The following is a 13753-nucleotide window of genomic DNA, read 5'->3' on the forward strand; positions in this document are numbered from 1 at the left end:
TAAGACTATTTCCCACCGCAGCATATTGAGATAAAACTCACAAATTTAGAATATTCATCTTCGTCTATTCAAAATGTTTAACGCTCTAAACATGAGTCACCTTCACCGTATAAAGTCAGCATGGAGAAGGAACCAGAGAGATCTTTACAAGCAGTGTTGGTGGAAATACAACAAATTAAGGACCGTAAAGAAAATAAGGACTCCTTACAGGTTTTACAGGAAGATGTCCCTGGTTTGAAACAAATTCGGCGAGACTTCACAGCATATTGATTGCATAGAGGCTGACACCCTGGTAGAAGTGCAGCATAATACGAAATGTGTTGCGGCATTAGAGATTTCAAAAAGATATAAACAAAAGAATGCAATGGAATAATATAAGAATCTTAGGGCTACAGGAGAGCCTGGAGTCGAATAATACGGAAGCCTTTCTAGAGAAATTTCTTCCTCAGTTGATGGATTTGAAGCTGGTACCGATGTTTGAGGTGGAGTGTGCTTATTACATTCCTGTTGGTAATAGCCAATACCTGCACTGGATTTTGGCAAAGATTCTACACTATCCTCGTGCTTTGGTTGTATTGCAGGCCACCAAGCTTAAATCCCCGCTGTTGCACCAGGGGCATATCATCTTGATTTTACCAGATCTGAAAGGCAATACTTTAAAGATGTGCAGTTTCATATCTGACCAGTTTAAAAAGATTGGGGCAAATATGGTATTCTATACCCAGCGCACCTACATATTATTTTGAATAACATCACAAAATATTTTGAGGATCCAGACAAATTGCAGGATGCACAAGTTGGCTCGAGCATGGAAGTAGCGATAACCTGACTCGGGGTCAGCTAAAACTTTGGATGCTACTGCTTTGGAGTACTGGCTATGTGCTGGTCTGATATATATATATATATATATATATATATATATATATAATATATATATATATATATATAGCTACGTCATGCAAGGTTCCACGTTAGGAGTTACGGACCAAGAAAGGGATCTGGGTGTCGTCGTCGATAACACACTGAAACCTTCTGCTCAGTGTGCTGCTGCGGCTAAGAAAGCGAATAGAATGTTGGGTATTATTAGGAAAGGTATGGAAAACAGGTGTGAGGATGTTACAATGCCGTTGTATCGCTCCATGGTGCGACCGCACCTTGAGTACTGTGTTCAATTCTGGTCGCCGCATCTCAAGAAAGATATAGTAGAATTGGAAAAGGTGCAGCGAAGGGCGACTAAAATGATAGCGGGGATGGGACGACTTCCCTATGAAGAAAGACTAAGGAGGCTAGGGCTATACAGCTTGGAGAAGAGACGGCTGAGGGGAGACATGATAGAGGTATATAAAATAATGAGTGGAGTGGAACAGGTGGATGTGAAGCGTCTGTTCACGCTTTCCAAAAATACTAGGACTAGAGGGCATGCGATTAAACTACAGTGTAGTAAATTTAAAACAAATCGGAGAAAATTTTTCTTCACCCAACGTGTAATTAAACTCTGGAATTCGTTGCCGGAGAAAGTGGTGAAGGCGGTTAGCTTAGCAGAGTTTAAAAAGGGGTTGGACGGATTCCTAAAGGACAAGTCCATAAACCGCTACTAAACGGACTTGGAAAAATCCAAATTTCCAGGAATAACATGTATAGAATGTTTGTACGTTTGGGAAGCTTGCCAGGTGCCCTTGGCCTGGATTGGCCGCTGTCGTGGACAGGATGCTGGGCTCGATGGACCCTTGGTCTTTTCTCAGTATGGCATTACTTATGTACTTATGTACTAAAGTTGTTAATAATAGTACTTGAGGTCTTTTTTTTAATTATTAGTGCTATTTTAGACTACATGTTTCATATCATGCTATCAATTTGAAAATATATGATTCAATTATTTTTATTGAGGAGATAGGCTAATATACAATTCAAGTAGACATTATACAAAGAGAACCAACTCCGTCGTCATCAAAGTTTAACAACTTTCCCCGCTTCCCCCTGTACAAGATACCCCCATAACCATTCCAACTGTCAGTTAACATTCAATAAACCATACTACGAGAAATTGTATTAAACAGAATTACCCACCCTCCCTGTTCTTACGAGACCTAACCCTCCACTCTCTTCCCCACAACCCTCCCCCCATACCTCAGTTTGAAAATATATACATCTGCCTGGGAACATGGGTTCTCCTTGGCTTCTGCTTTTTATCCTGCAAGATATATGGTTTAAATGGTTGTTTGGTTGTTAGAATGTATGTGTGTAATATGCTTGTTTTGGGTTTATGGAGCCAGCCCTGTAACATAGTAACATAGTAACATAGTAGATGACGGCAGAAAAAGACCTGCATGGTCCATCCAGTCTGCCCAACAAGATAAACTCATATGTGCTACTTTTTTGTGTATACCTTACCTTGATTTGTACCTGTCCTTTTCAGGGCACAGACCGTGTAAGTCTGCCCAGCACTATCCCCGCCTCCCCACCACCGGTTCTGGCACTGACCGTATAAGTCTGCCCAGCACTATCCCTGCCTCCCAACCACCAGTCCCGCCTCCCACCACCGGCTCTGGCACAGACCGTTAAGTCTGCCCAGCACTATCCCCGCCTCCCGCCACTGGCTCTGCCACCCAATCTCGGCTAAGCTCCTTAGGATCCATTCCTTCTGAAAAGGATTCCTTTATGTTTATCCCACGCGTGCTTGAATTCTGTTACCGTTTTCATTTCCACCACCTCCCGCGGGAGGGCATTCCAAGCATCCACTACTCTCTCCGTGAAAAAATACTTCCAGACATTTTTCTTGAGTCTGCCCCCCTTCAATCTCATTTCATGTCCTCTCGTTCTACCTCCTTCGCATCTCAAAGGTTCGTTTGCGGATTAATACTTTTCAAATATTTGAACGTCTGTATCATATCACCCCTGTTTCTCCTTTCTTCAAGAGGGTAAAATTATGTATCATACCTGATAATTTTCTTTCCATTAATCATAGCTGATCAATCCATAGACTGGTGGGCCGTGTCCATCCACCAGCAGGCGGAGACAGAGAGCAACCCCCCCGCCTCCCCACATGTGGTCATGCGCTGCCGGAAACTCCTCAGTATGTCGATATCAAAGCTCCATCCGCAGGGCTCAGCACTTAGAGAATTACACCCACAAAGGGACACTCTACCCAGCTCACCACCGCCGAAACGGGGGAGGGGAATTAGCCCAGCTCATCCCCACACAAGTGGGGGAGGGGAATCCGTCCAGCTCATCCCCGCGGAGCGGGGGAGGGACACCACACCCGCCGATGCGGAGGGATCTGGCTTATCCTGCAACCGCAATCGCGGGAGGAGCTAACTGACCCTAACATCGCCAAAGCAGGAGGGAGCGCCGGCAGAATTCAGGTCTCAATCCAGCCCCGTAAAACGGAGGGGAGAGGAATGCAGCAGCTCACTGTAACACAAACTCGTCTCAACTCTTGAAGAATCCACTTGAAAAAACTTGAACACGAAGTCCTCCTGAACAGGAACTGAAGACTAAACTTGAACCTGAAATGCAACCAGAATATAAACAGTACAGATATCTGGGAGGGGCTATGGATTGATCAGCTATGATTAATGGAAAAAAAATTATCAGGTATGATACATAATTTTACCTTCCATATCATCATGCTGATCAATCCATAGACTGGTGGGATGTACCGAAGCAGTACTCACCCAGGGCGGGACATTGAAATCCCTGACCGCAACACTGAAGCTCCAAACCGGGCCTCTGCCCGAGCAGCCAGTGTCAAGCGGTAATGCCTGGAGAAGGTATGGGCCGATGCCCAAGTTGCCGCCTTGCAAATCTCTTCCAAGGAGATGGACCCGGCCTCTGCCATCGAGGCCGCCTGAGCTCTAGTGGAGTGAGCCTTCAGCCGGATAGGCGGCATCTTCCCCGCGGCCACAAGCCGCTGCAATGGCTTCCTTGACCCATCTTGCCACTGTAGGCTTAGCAGCCTGCAGACCCTTACGAGGACCTGCAAACAGGACAAACAGATGATCCGACTTCCGGAAATCATTGGTCACTTCCAAGTATCTGATGATAACTCGTCTCACATCTAGATATTTGAGAGTAGAGTACTCCTCTGGGTAGTCCTCCCTACAAAAGGATGGGAGACAGAGCTGCTGATTCACATGGAAGCGAGAAACAATCTTGGGCAGGAAGGAAGGCACTGTGCGAATAGACACTCCTGCCTCAGTGAACTGCAGGAAAGGCTCTCGACATGATAATGCCTGGAGCTCGGAAACTCCTCTGGCTGAAGTGATAGCCACCAAAAAGACTGCTTTCAACGTCAGGTCTTTCAGAGATGCCCTCGACAAGGGTTCAAAAGGCGGCTTCTGCAAGGCCCTTAGCACCAGGTTGAGATTCCACGCAGGCACCACTGAGTGCAGAGAAGGGCGCAGGTGATTAACTCCCTTGAGAAAACGCACCACATCTGGCTGCGAAGCCAGGGAAGCACCCTTTAGGCGGCCCCTGAAGCAAGCCAGAGCCGCTACCTGGACTTTAAGGGAACTGAGCGAAAGGCCTTTCTCCAGACCTTCTTGCAGGAACGCCAACACTGAAGAAATTGAAGCAGTGAAGGGAGAAAGTGAGCCTGCTTCACACCACGCTGTAAACGTACGCCAAACCCTGGCGTAAGCAGTAGAAGTAGAGCGCTTCCTCGCTCTCAGCATAGTGGCGATGACCTTGTCTGAGAAGGAGAGGACCTGGGGGTAGATAAGATGGAAGTGGAAGAGGAAGAAGGGAGGTGGCTCACGAGCAGACCTAGGCAGAACAGAGCCTTGCCTCCATTCCATCCCCAGAGAGCAAGAGAAGTAGTAATGCCCCCTAGAAAAGGGTGGAGGAAAAAGGACTACATTACCCAGCATCCCCCGAGAGAGAACAGAGAAAGGTTCGTGACCCCTGTAAAATGGAGGAGAGGAAGAGACTACATTTCCCAGCAACCTCGGGGCAAAGCCTGGTACAGAGATTACCTTCCCCAGCAGGAACAGGGGGAGAACGCTAACAAGGAAAGGGTGGTGCCCCTGCAGGGTAATCAAGGGAAAGAGGAACAGCTGCAAAGTGGGTGGGACGGGGAGCCCATGGAGTATCAAGAAGCTGGGCAGAGAGAAAGAGAGGAGAGCGAGGAATAGCCTATGGACCTCTCAGCCTGGGCTCACTCCTTAGGTAACAAAATAAGGGACCAGGTAACTTCATGGTATGGTAACTGGGCTAAGAGAGGAAAGAGGAAAGGTCATGTGGGAGGATGGGTCAGAGCTTAGACAGAGTGACCCAGATGGGTGGGGCCTTTTCATTTTCCAGAGCTCAGGCTGTGAATGAACTTTGAGTTTAAAGAGTTCTGGTTGAAGAGGGATGAGAGATTTTCCCGGAGTGGGCTGAGCCCAGCAGGAAGAAGGTGGAGTGTGAACTGTGGCTAAAAAGCCTAAAAGAAGCTGAAGGGGTTTGAGCTGTGTGCTGAAGCCTCAAGAACTGTGTTTGTTTGATTTTTTGGAACTGCTTGCAGTGTTTTGGCCCCTCCCAAGGAAGAGGGGGGGAGAAAGAAGACCCAGGGCTATAAAACTGTCTACAAGGAGCCCAGCTGGGTGCTGGAAGCCTGGGAGTTAAAAGTTGGGTTTTTTTCCTTGCTGTGTTTGTACCCCTGAGAGGAGCAAACAGATGTTTGTTTTTTTTCAAATTACAATGTGGATGGAGCTGCACGTTAGTTAATGTATATTCTTTTATTCATTGTATAATAATCCCATTGAGATTGTCACTGTTTGCTGTGGAATGTCAGTCTCGTTGGAATGCGTTGGAAGTGAGATACTAGCTCTGGATGCATGGACAAGCATTAGTACCTGTATGCTTGGTGATTTGCCTGCATGATTTTCAGTTAGTTCTTGAGGATCAGTATGGGGTAGTATTTGAAGTGATGTGCTTCCTATAAGTTTTTGTTCCCTGACTGTTAAAGGTGTTAATAACCCCATTAACAGGAAAAAATACAGCTATATTTTTGTAATGTGAATGCTGATGTGGTCTTATCAAGAGACACATTTGACAGCTAAAGAGTCTCTTAGCTGGCTGATGAGAACTATAAAATCTTAGATTATTTTCTTGCATTATGTAAAAAGGGTGTTTTTGTCTTGCATTCCAGCTTTCCTTTCAGAAGAATATGGAGGGTTGCTGAGTTCTTAGTTCAATTGCATACTGGAGCTACCAGATTTTTACATGTATATCCCCCCCCCCCCAATTCAGATGTCCCCCTCTCTTTTTTTTTTTTTTTAAGACTATAGCAGATAAAATTGTGGAGGATCTTCGATCTCCTCTTGTTTTTGGTGGTGATTGAATGTAGTGTTGAATTCTGTAATAGATTGAAGATCCTCTTCTAGAATTCATGATAAATCTAGATTTGTGCGATTGAATTACCTTCTTTTTTCAAAATGCTTAGATGGCTTTTTTTTTAAAGAAGCCCATGGTTGCTGAAAGTAAAGAAAACAATCACAAACTGAGAAGTTTGAAGGCTTAATGTATTCATTCTTCAATGGAATTGTCATCATCTGATTAATTGAAGGCCTAATGAGTCAATCAGATTAGGGGTTTAAGAAAAAGGATAAGTATTAATTAACTGAAAAGCTGTCCAAACTTTTGCATGAGTAATTTCCACCATTTTATTATTTTTGATTTGTTAAAATCAACAGTTATTTTACATTAAAAATTGTGCAAAGATGTCTTGTTTAACTTTATTAGAAAGAACTTCTTAAAGCTAACAGAACCTCAGCAGTGCAGCTCACAGGAATATAAATAATAAAAACCTGGGTACTTACAGCAGCTACCTTCTCATCTGTTCTTAAATCCTTAGTATTTAGCATGCACTTTTTTTAACCATATATAAATTATAAATTTGTACTCATCTTATTAGACATTTTCTTTTATATTGTCGACTCGGGGGATCATTCTCTGACAAGCACCATGTTTCACTTTTGTTTTCTCAAGGATAGCCCCCTCAAAAATAGCCAAACCTATCTTGCCGACCATTAACCTTATGTAGCCAAGATCATAATGGTTGGCAAGACGAGTTTGGCTATATTTTAGGGGACTATCCTTGAAAAAAATGAAACATGGCAAATGTCACAGAATGATCCACCGAGCCGGCAATATAAAAGAAAATGTCTAATAAGATGGGTACAAATTTATAATTTATATATGGTTAAAAAAAGTGGAAGCTAAATATTAAGGATTTCAGAACCTATGAGGAGGTGGGTGCTGTAGATTTGGGTTTTTATATTTTTATTACTGGGAGCTGCACCTCCTGAGGTTCTGTTAGCTTTAAAAAGTGCTAACATATCTGGTGTTTGGGAATATTAATTGAAGATTTACTGGATGTACTGTGTTTTTCTATATAGTGACAGTTATAATGTTTAAGTTTGTAACATTTAAAGGTTCTTTGCAAGGTACAGTTTGACCAGGGATGCTGAACTTTTGCATACAATTGTAATGGCTTTCGGTGTTGTGTGATGTATGGGGTGAGGCAAAAAAAAAAATGTAACCCCCCTAGAAGTGTTTTTTTATTTATTTTTTGGCTGTTTTCTCAGCAACCGCTTGGAATTTCAACGTGAAATTTTACAGCTTTATTTGTTGCTACTATCTACGTTTTTGTGTCGAGCAGAATGAGATTACCTTTAAGCACACTAAAATTACAGACTTTTTACCATGTAAGTCCCTACTGCCTACAAAATAGATGGCAGTAGGGGCTCACGCGCTAATGTGAACATTACTGTGTGGCCATTATTGAAAAATTCAGGAAATTGGCCTTTTTACGCCAGTGGTAAAAATGGCCTCAATGCATCTGAATGACCTGTGTAAGTTCTCGCTAAGGCCACTTTTTACAGCTGTTTGGTTAAAGGGCCCTTAAGTTTCTTTATAAAGGGGTATTTTATGATTTTTAAATTACATGCATATTTTCTCAGGGTTTATTATTGCTTTATCTGTTTTTGTTTGCGTGATGTTGCAAACTGCCTTAAAGGTTGCCAAAAGGCAATCAAAATATATTTATCTGTCTTTCTATATTTATATCTGTTGTCACAAGAGGGTACACATGTGAGTCCAGAAATTTCCTGTCTCAGAAGCTGAATGAGATTAAGGAACTGGGGAAGGGCAGGAAATCTTGCCTAGGGGATTAGGCAGGGCATTCTGAACTGAAGAACCTTCCTCTGTTCCCCACCTGCCTTCCTTCTCTCTGTCTCTCTCCCCCCTCCCCAAAGATTAAAAAAACACTCCTTTAAAATTCCTCCCTGTATGAAAGTTGAGCCTGTCTACATCACTTGGAAGCTGCTGAGTAATCAGCGCTGCCCAGATCTTGCTTGCATGTCTCTCTCTCCTTCAGGTTAACATGCCTCATGGGATTTATAGGAGAAATTATTTAAAGGAGTTGTTACTTTAAACTTCTGGATTTCCAAGTTGGGTAATACTTCCCTGTAACTTTTTCATTGTTTCCTTTCCATTACAAGCTGAGTCTTCTTGCTTGCCAATCTATTCGTATTGCTTCTTGAAAATCTTTGAGGCAGTTTACAACAATCGGGCAAACAATTTCAGATAAAGCAAAACCAGAAATAAAATATATTACTTTCAACTTGCACTTTCACAAGGGAGTTAAGGCTTATAGTTTGCTTGATCTCATAACCAAGCCTTAACTCCCTTGTGAAAGTGCAAATATAGCACAACTCTTGTCTGCATTGCACCCAAAACTCTACTTCAGAACATGCCTACACATGGATCCCATAAAAGTTACTGCCTTCTTGGCACTGCACTTGCTTTTGCTCTGGGGTAATTTTTGTAAAAAGCCATTTTATGCTTTGAAAGTCCTTTATAAAATTACTCCTTAAATGGGCAGAGTAGGTTTTTTTTTTTTCTGGCCATCTGCTCTGATGCAGGCCCCCAAAGAAATCTTTGTAGACCTCATATTTGCAGAAACGTTTATCAACAAAGGTAGCTGACTCTACTGTAGGTTCTTCAGCAAGACACCTTTAAACAATAATCATTTTCTATTGTCGGTTGTGTTATGCGTTTTTCAAAACTGTTTGTCCTTCCAGACTGGTAAAGTTTCAGGAGAGCAATAACCAGTCACAATTGATCTTTGGCTCTGTTGCCAGTTTCCCAGCCAAAGATGCATCACCTGTAGAGGTAAGTTAGAGATGTCATGAATGTTACTGTTATAGGTGCTATCTGCAGATTTTTATTTCTGAAGTAATTTCTGACTTGTGCTTGACGTTGGCAGCATATTGACACAATGTTGGTCCTGGAAGTCAATGGCAACCTGGTACTGTACACTGGAGTAGTTCGGGTAAGTGCTTCCCTTCATTTTGATCTGAATGGTTAGAGTTTTTGAGGTTGAGAAGAATGTTGTTGGATCTTTGGTGGAATTGCACCTGCGGAACCTGGTTTATGGGCTTAATGCCTTTGTACATTTATGAAGGAAAAGAACCAGAATTCATTGCTGTTTTTGTCTTTTTGCTGAAGCTACTGCTTTAATTTTCTTATACAATAAATTGTCAAAAGTGAGCTTTAGTGGCTATTATTTATGGAACTGGATAGCAAGAATTGGAGCCCCTTTGTCTAAAGCTATATTTTGTATTCATTTATTTGGATAAAGTTTGTGTAACTGATGTTCTGGTAATGAATGGTTTAGGAGGTACTTCTGCTTTAAGACCTTCATGATATCCTCGCTGAAGAAAGTAGAGACAGATTTATTTTATATTTTCAATTATTTTCACTTTCTGCAAAAGGTGGGAAAGGTTTTTATTCAAGGACTGCCGTCTCCATCCCTCACAATGTCCAACCCAATGCCTCGGCCAAGTACCCCTCTGGAGAGTATCGGTACACCAGCTAAACAGCTGACGAGGACTCTAGCACTGCTAGATGAGGTGAGAGGCCAGACCACTTTTTTGATATATTCTAACTGTTGCATCTGTTTCTTATTAGGTGTTTGTCACCTTATCTCAAAACCAGGAAAAATATTTTGTCTTAAAATTGTATTTTATATTTTCACATCAATTTTAAATATATATCATCGCAGCAGTTTGTTTATATTGTCAAATTCAGAACATATATTTGATTTAATTCTCTGCAAATAATAAATCACAACAGTGTTCACGTTGTTACAGACATATAGCAATGATGTAGTGGTTTACACCAGTGGTTCTCAAACCTGTCTTGGGGTCCTCCAGCCACATGGGTTTTTGGGATAATTCTAATGAATATGCATGCCTTTCACCTCCATTATATTTATTTATTTTATTTATTTGTTGCATTTGTATCCCACATTTTCCCACCTTTTTGCAGGTTCAATGTGGCTTACATTATGCCGTAATGGCGATCGCCATTTACAGAATGAGAAATACAAATATATACAATATATACAAATCTCCTCTCATGCATATTCATTATAAATATCAACTCCTAACAGTTATATTCAATACTCTTTATGCATTATATAACACATAGAATATATGGACTAGTAGAACTTAAGGGCTTAGGTTGGTAGATAGGCATTCAATGTATTAGTTAGTGGTCTTGAGATGTGAAGTAGTTTGAAAGAGTGTGAATGAGGATGAATGTAGGTATTTTCTTATATGTGGAGAAGTTAAAAATATATGTTATATAATGAATAAAGAGTATTGAATATAACTGTTAGGAGTTGATATTTATAATATTGAGTACAGTTATTGAGTAGTGTATTTAACCCTGGAATAATTAGTGTTTATGCATATTCATTACGGATATCTTAAAAACCTGGCTGGCGGTTGGTCCCCCCCCCCCCCCGGACAGGTTTGAGAACCACTGGTTTACATTGTGTTGCTTTCAAAGTGGAGTCTGTGAGTATTTTTGTGCTTCCTTGAAATAACTGTGTACATTACATTACAATCGATTCTTGTATGCTGCACATACCAAAATTAGATCAGCGCAGCTCACAATCAATAAAGAATGGGGCAAAAACCCAGAATATACAATACCAGTAAAATAAACATTGATAACAATTGTGATAAAACAAATTTCTGAAATAACCACGTTTTAAGCAATTTTCTGAACAACATATACCGTATTTTTCGGACTATAAGACGCACTTTTTTCCCCCAAAATTTGGGAGGAAAATGGGGGGTGCGTCTTATAGTCTGAAGGTAGCGAGTTTTGGATCGCCGTCCCCTACTTACGCGATGCCATGTTCCCTGGTGGTCTAGTGACGTCGGGGCAGGAAAGAGCCCCCTCTTTCCTGCCCATCGCGCTGCTCTCCGTGCTCCTGACTGCTTCCTGACGGTCTCGGCGAGATTCAAAATGGCTGCCGAGATTCTTGGCGGCCATTTTGAATCTCGCCGAGACCGTCAGGAAGCAGTCAGGAGCACGGAGAGCAGCGCGATGGGCAGGAAAGAGGGGGCTCTTTCCTGCCCCGATGTCACTAGACCACCAGGGAACATGGCATCGCGTAAGTAGGGGACGGCGATCCAAAACTCGGACAAGACGCACCGGAGCACCTAGGTTTTAGAGGAGGGAAAAAGTAAAATTTTTTTTTCCTATTTCCCTCCTCTAAAACCTAGGTGCGTCTTATGGTCCGGTGTGTCTTATAGTCCGAAAAATACGGTAAGTTGACTGATGCTATAAATAATTTGGAACCTCAATATTTTTAGCACCCTGATTACTTCAAACAGGAGGGGGTAAACATATATCAGTAACAAAGCACCCAACTCTCTACATATTACTTATTCACAAACAGTAGTAGAAGATTGTTATTGGATCAGTCAGAACAGCATGCTACCACCACATTGGCATTATGCTTAAGCCAAACTATTGATCTAGGTGGGCATGTAATCGTCATCAGTCAGGAGACTAATTTGATAAGACAAGTCTCCTGATTGATTTTGGATTATCTTATGGAACACTGGGGTGAAAAAGAAAAATCATATGGAGCTAAGTATTTTTGTGTTTTTCCATTTAGGAAACTGAGCACATATATATATATATATATATATAAACATTTATACAAAAAAAATATACAAAATTGGATCGATGACGATGACATGCCCACCTAGATCAATAGTTTGGCTTAAGCATAATGCCAATGTGGTGGTAGCATGCGGTTCTGACTGATTCAATAACAATCTTCTACTACTGTTTGTGAATAAGTAATATGTAGAGAGTTGGGTGATTTGTTACTGATAAATAATTTGGAAGCATATTCCACCATTTGATTACCTGGTAGGAAAATATTAATGCAAATTCAGATTTGGTGGTGTTAATACAAATTTCCTTTCATGGTGATTTTGCAATCTGTGTGTACAATCTGAAATTTTTTATTTTTCTGTGGAGAGGGTGTGTCTGGAGGGTGGAGAATGGGCATTTTTGTGTTAATCAGCTAGAATATCTACATTGCCGCACAGGATTAGTGCATGAACTTACAGCCTACAAAATAGGTGTCAGTAAGGGCTCACGTTCTAATGTTATGTTTGTTGTTTTGTTATGAACCATGTAGAGTAAATTAAAATAAAAAATACATTAGAACTTTGACGGAGGTGGGTTGTGTGTGTGTGTGTTATTTTGTTTGGTGTTTTTTTTTCCCCCTTCTCCATGTCCACATATGCCTGATGCCCAGTAAAACTTATTTATTTATGGTAATAAAGAGGAAAGTTCTGTTGCTAGTATTGCCCACCTACAAAGTAATTAGTGAGTGATCCATAAAATGTGCTGTTCTCTTCAATTACCAGGCAATGCTGTTGTCTCCTGTTCCTGAACTGAGCAGTACTTCTACACTTCCTGAATCCTCTTATGTAGATGATTGCACTTTCCAGCAGGTTGGAACTTACATTCATACAGTGAGAGATCCTGTTCATAACAGAGTGACGCTGGTAAGATTTTTTAATGTCTGTCTGTGTGTAGAATTTCTTGTGTGGAAATCTCCCCTTTTGTGTGTAGAATTTCTTGTGTGGAAATCTCCCCTTTTGTGTGTTCTGGTTTATTATAGAAATTGGGGCTCAGCTGAAGAAAAGGGTAGATATGGAAATGATTTAAGGTGAGGTCTCCATACACTGTAGACCTTATATAATGTGGGGTTGCATAAATACGGTCAAGGTTTAGATCCTGTGGGACTCAATTGTTCACCTTTATATGGAACTACAGTGTATTTCAAATCATTGGCAGGGGGGTGGGGATTTTATTTATTTATTTGGATTTTGCTCACACTTTTTCAGTAGCAGCTCAAGGTGAGTTACATTCAGGATTGGAAGGTTCTCTCAGACTTTGAGTAGGTGGAGTACAGGGGCCTCTCCTGATTTGAAATTCTGGGAAAATGGGGAGATGGCAGATTAGGCTGTTATTACTAACTTCTGGGAAATCTAGAAATATTACTGATGGTTTGTCTTTCAAATGTTCAGGAATGTTGCTCCTTTTTTCTCTCCCATTTTTATCTGGATCAGTTCCCTACTTTTTCATACGGCTGATAGTTAAGGGGATCAGATATGGGAAGTCTGTGATGGGGGGAAGAAGAGGTGGAGGATGAACATCTGAGGCTCGTGAGATCGTCATTGAGAGGGAATGTTAATGCGATTTTTATATGTGCTCAAGATGCTGGTAAGGGCAGTTGGTATTAGAATAGGCAGCAGCTGCTGATTGCATACCTGTGATGATAGTCTCTCTCTCTCTCTAAGAGCTGAGTGTAACCTGCTTCTTTGTTGACACCTGCTGTATAAAATTTGGCTGTGGGACATAGTTCTGGGGACCCCTTATCTTAGAA

General features: G+C 41.6%; 1 protein-coding gene across 1 annotated transcript in view; it reads left to right on the plus strand.

Moving 5' to 3' along the window:
- LOC115458998 (anaphase-promoting complex subunit 1-like) overlaps nucleotides 1–13753 on the plus strand; it is a gene marked incomplete at its 3' end in the record, with an annotated part of 157761 nt that overhangs the window by 50093 nt on the left and 93915 nt on the right. Inside the window, 4 exon segments of the mRNA XM_030188858.1 lie at nucleotides 9066–9156; nucleotides 9251–9316; nucleotides 9759–9896; nucleotides 12729–12869. Coding sequence (XP_030044718.1) covers nucleotides 9066–9156; nucleotides 9251–9316; nucleotides 9759–9896; nucleotides 12729–12869 — 436 coding nt within the window.

This window comes from Microcaecilia unicolor, unplaced genomic scaffold (assembly GCF_901765095.1).
Source record: "Microcaecilia unicolor unplaced genomic scaffold, aMicUni1.1, whole genome shotgun sequence".
Lineage (NCBI taxonomy): Eukaryota > Metazoa > Chordata > Amphibia > Gymnophiona > Siphonopidae > Microcaecilia > Microcaecilia unicolor.